Source organism: Lathyrus oleraceus, chromosome 6, assembly GCF_024323335.1.
Source record: "Lathyrus oleraceus cultivar Zhongwan6 chromosome 6, CAAS_Psat_ZW6_1.0, whole genome shotgun sequence".
NCBI classification, from domain to species: domain Eukaryota; kingdom Viridiplantae; phylum Streptophyta; class Magnoliopsida; order Fabales; family Fabaceae; genus Lathyrus; species Lathyrus oleraceus.
The window spans coordinates 75,432,061-75,436,880 of NC_066584.1; the positions used below are offsets into that span (position 1 = coordinate 75,432,061).

At 41.0% G+C, this 4,820-nt stretch overlaps 1 protein-coding gene across 1 annotated transcript; it reads left to right on the forward strand.

Annotated features, from left to right (window-relative positions):
* The first annotated feature begins 2,184 nt into the window (after positions 1 to 2,184).
* On the forward strand, positions 2,185 to 2,820 carry LOC127094102 (uncharacterized). The gene has a single exon (XM_051032971.1). It carries the CDS (start codon positions 2,185 to 2,187, stop codon positions 2,818 to 2,820), a length of 636 nt encoding a protein of 211 aa, XP_050888928.1.
* The last annotated feature ends 2,000 nt before the right edge of the window (positions 2,821 to 4,820 follow it).

Genomic DNA, 4,820 nt, shown 5'->3' on the forward strand with positions numbered 1-4,820 from the left:
ATTTTATTTTAGTGAATTTCCTTCCTGGCTTGGTAGCCCCCAGACGTAGGTGAGTTGCACCGAACTGGGTTAACAATTGCTTGTGTCATTTGCATTACCATTCTATATCTTTCTTCTATTAGTGTAACTCAGATATTAGTGTCGTGACATTACCTTCGACATCTCATATCTGATACCAGAATTTCAGGGTTGATCTTCACAAAGACTGATGGAAATGGCGCCACCAAATGGACCGAGATTGAAATACCTAAAGTGACCTTGATTGAAATGTAATTCCCAATGATGTTTTCCTTCCTTTTTATCAAAAGAACCCATGTCAATCCCAAGACATGAGGGGATCATTTGCAGGGCCTCATCAGATTTCCTTATTAATCATTAATGAAAAAGGTTCATGTTCGCAATCAATTTTGAGATCCTTGCCTTTCATTTATTTATTTCACCTTTTTTTCAAATGGCATTTTTCTTTTTTTTTTCTTTTAAAAAAAAAATTCTTTTCAAATCATCCTTTATTTCATACCAATAAAAGCGTGGACCTTAAATCATGCAGATCATCCTCGACAACCACCAATGACAATTCTGCTACAGTGTCATACGACTTTGACAACCCGATTAATCAAGCTGATGAAGAGTGTGAGGAAGAGGCCGAACTCCCAGAAGAATTGGCAAGGTTGCTCAAGCAGGAGGAAAAAGTCATCCAGCCGCACGAAGAATCAGTGGAAGTGATTAACCTTGGGACATATGAGGAAGCGAAAGAAGTCTGAGTCGACTCCGCTCTACAAGATGAGGTGAAGACAAAATTGATTGAGCTCTTGAAGGAATACAAAAATGTGTTTGCATGGTCATACCAAGATATGCCCGGACTCGATAATGACATTGTGGTCCATCATCTACCCCTTAAAGAAGAATTCCCTCCAGTAAAGCAAAAGCTACGAAGGACCCGTCCCGACATGGCTATGAAAATCAAGGAGGAGGTACAAAAGCAGCTCAACACCGGCTTCCTAGCGGTCTCCAATTATCCTCAATGGATAGCTAACATTGTGCATGTACCTAAGAAGGATGGCAAAGTAAGAATGTGCATAGATTATAGAGATCTAAATAGAGCAAGTCCCAAAGATGACTTTCCACTGCCACACATTGACGTGCTAGTAGATAATACCACTCAGTTCTCTGTTTTCTCTTTTATGGATGGTTTCTCCGGTTATAACCAGATCCGCATGGCTCAAGAAGATATGGAGAAAACCACTTTCATAACGCCATGGGGCACCTTATGCTACAATGTGATGCCTTTTGGATTGAATAACGCCGGCGCCACATACCAACGAGCCATTGTCACTCTCTTTCACGATATGATCCATAAAGAGATTGAGGTCTACGTCGACGACATGATAGCCAAGTCTCAAACCGAAGAAGAACACATTGTCAATCTAGAAAAGCTGTTTGAGAGGCTGAGGAAGTTCAAATTGAGGCTTAATCCCAACAAATGCACATTTGGGGTAAGATTCGGAAAATTGTTAGGTTTTATCGTTAGTCAACGTGGCATCGAAGTAGATCCCGAGAAAGTAAAGGCCATACAAGCTATGCCGGCACCCAAAACCGATAAGGAAGTCCGAGGATTCCTAGGTAGATTGAACTACATTGCTAGGTTCATATCTCACCTCACTGCCATCCAATCTTCAAACTTCTTCGAAAGGATCAAGCCATCATTTGGAACGATGACTGCCAAGACGCATTTGAGAAAATAAAGGAATATTTGCAAGAACCTCCTGTGTTGATGCCTCTTGTACCTGGTAGACCATTAATCATGTATCTCACCGTTCTCGAAGGATCAATGGGTTGTGTCTTCGGCCAACATGACGAGACTGGTAAAAAAGAGCATGCAATATACTATTTGAGCAAGAAGTTCACTAATTGCGAGAGTAGGTATTCGATGCTTGAAAATACTTGTTACGCACTAGCATGGGCTGCCAAACGTTTAAGACAATACATGCTCACTTATACGACATTATTGATCTTTAAAATGGATCCTGTTAAATACATATTTGAGAAGCCGACTCTAACGGTAGAATAGCCCGATGGCAAATGGCTTTAACCGAGTACGATATCCAACATGTCACTCAAAAGGCCATCAAAGGGAGTGTATTGTCTGATTATCTTGCACAACAACCCTTAGAGGACTATCAGTCCATGCGTTTCGAATTCCCCGACGAGGATATCATGTTGATTAGGGATTGCAACATCCCTGGTCCCGAGGAAGGACCCGAGCCTGGATCCCGATGGACCATGGTTTTTGATGGAGCTTCTAATGCTCATGCAGTAATCACTTCTCTAACTAATTTCCATCTCCCCTTCACCGCCCGATTATGTTTTGAATGTACAAACAATATGGCCGAATACGAGGCTTGTATCTTTGGTATTGAAGCTGCTATCGATCTTAGAATCAAAATCCTGGAAGTCTATGGGGACTCAGCCTTGGTAATCAGCCAAGTCAAAGGAGATTGGGATACTATAGATCATAAGCTCATTCCTTACAAAGAGCATGTCTTGAAATTAGTCCCATACTTCGATGAAATTACATTTCACCACATCCCTCGAGAAGAGAATCAGCTAGCTGACGCTTTGGCAACTTTGGCATCCATGTTTAAAGTTAAGTGGAAGAACGAAGCGCTGTCCTTTCACCTGAACTACTTGGACGAACCTGCTTACTGTCTGGCAGCAGAAGACGAAGCTGACGGTCATCCTTGGTTCCATGACATCATGAAATTCTTAGAGAACCAAGAGTATCATGCGGACGCGTCCATCACCGACAAGAAGTATTTTTGAAAACTGTCATCCACATTCTTCTTAAGTGAATGGGTATTATACAAGAGAAATTATGATTCAATTTTGCTTAGATGTGTGAACAAGCGAGAAGAAAACCAGATTATAATGGAAATTCATGAAGGATCCTTTGGGACACATGCCAGTGGGAGCACTATGGTGAAGAAAATTTTAAGGGCCGGATACTATTGGATGACTATGGAGATTGACTGTCATCGCCACGTCCAAACCTGCTACAAGTGCCAGATCTATGCCAATAAGATCCATGTGTCGCCAACGCCTCTCAATGTCCTAACATCCCATTGGCCTTTCGCCATGTGGGGCATTAACGTGATTGGACGCATAGAGCCAACTGCCTCGAACGGAAACCGCTTCATCCTTGTAGCCATTGACTATTTCACAAAATGGGTAGAAGCAGTCTCGTACGCCAACGTTACCAGACAGGTGGTGACTCGATTCCTCAGGAAAGAATTGGGGTCCCCAACAAGATCATTGCTGATAATGGATCTAACCTCAATAATAAAATGATGAAGGAGCTATGCCAAAATTTCAAGATCGACCACCACAACTCATCGCCTTATAGGCCTAAGATGAATGGCGCTGTTGAGGCAGCTAACAAAAACATCAAGAAGATCGTGCAAAAGATGGTGGAAACCTACAAAGATTGGCACAAAATGCTCCCATTCGCATTACACGGCTATCGTACTTCCGTACGCACTTCCACTGGGGCAACTCCCTTCTCCCTTGTGTACGGCATGGATGCAGTCTTACCAGTTGAAGTAGACATTCCTTCCTTAAGGATTTTGACAGATGTTAAGCTTGATGAGTCTGAGTGGGTACAAGCTCGATTTGACCAACTAAACCTCATTGATGAGAAGCGCTTAGCAGCCATTTGCCATGGCCAACTTTATCAAAAACGCATCAAGAGGGCACATGACAAAAAGGTTTTCCCCCGTAGCCTAAAGGCCAGAGACCTCGTATTGAAGAAGATTCTTCCAATCCATACTGACCCAAGGGGAAAATGGACGCCAAACTACGAAGGTCCGTATGTTGTAAGAAAGTTCTCTGGAGGAGCCTTGATCCTTGCAACTATGGATGGTGAAGATCTTCCATCCCCGGTGAATGCGGATGCAGTCAAAAAATACTATGCTTAATATATATATATATATATATATATATATATATATATATATATATATATATATATATATATATATATATATATATATATATATATATATATATATATAGCCCGATATGTTGAAAACCCGAAAGGGCAACTTATGCAAAAATGGGTATCCCGGTAGACTGAAAAACCGAAAGGACAACTTATGCAAAAATGGGTATCCCGGTAGACTGAAAAACTGAAAAGGGCGGTCTAGGCAAAAATTAGGGATTTAATAAGAGCAAGAGGCTGCATCCCGTAAGGAATCCTTCTTCATTCCTTGGCGAGTCAATTATGTGGGTCCCCAGCAAGTCAATCCTATCACCCTCCTTAAAAAAAAGCAAGATCAAAGGGCGACCAAAGGCATAGAGACTATAGCAGAGTTAGAATTTGGAGGAAACTCGAGATGTTTCATTGCCATTACAATTATCATTTTCTTTTCGCAATCACCTCTTTTAGGAATTTCTTTCCTTTGTACAAAATTCCCTATTTGTGGAACCACTTGTCAATAAAAATCAGTTCCCTCACATGTGTTCCATATTTTTACTTTTCCTGCTTTGTCTGCGAAATATGACTTTTTTCTAAATAAAATTACATGGGAAATTTTCGATTAAAAGACCTTTTTTCAAAAAAAACTATAAGGGAGACAATATCGAATTACATTCCTTTTAGAATTTTGCTAAAGGTAATCAAAACACATTTCCAACCCAAGGGTGTCACACAGTTCTTTGGACTAGGTCGATCATTTCTCCCCCAAATAGGAATTCTCAAACATTACATTCAGCGCTTGCTTGGACGTCGAACTCCAATTTCTCAAGTATCGGAAAGTCAATACAAT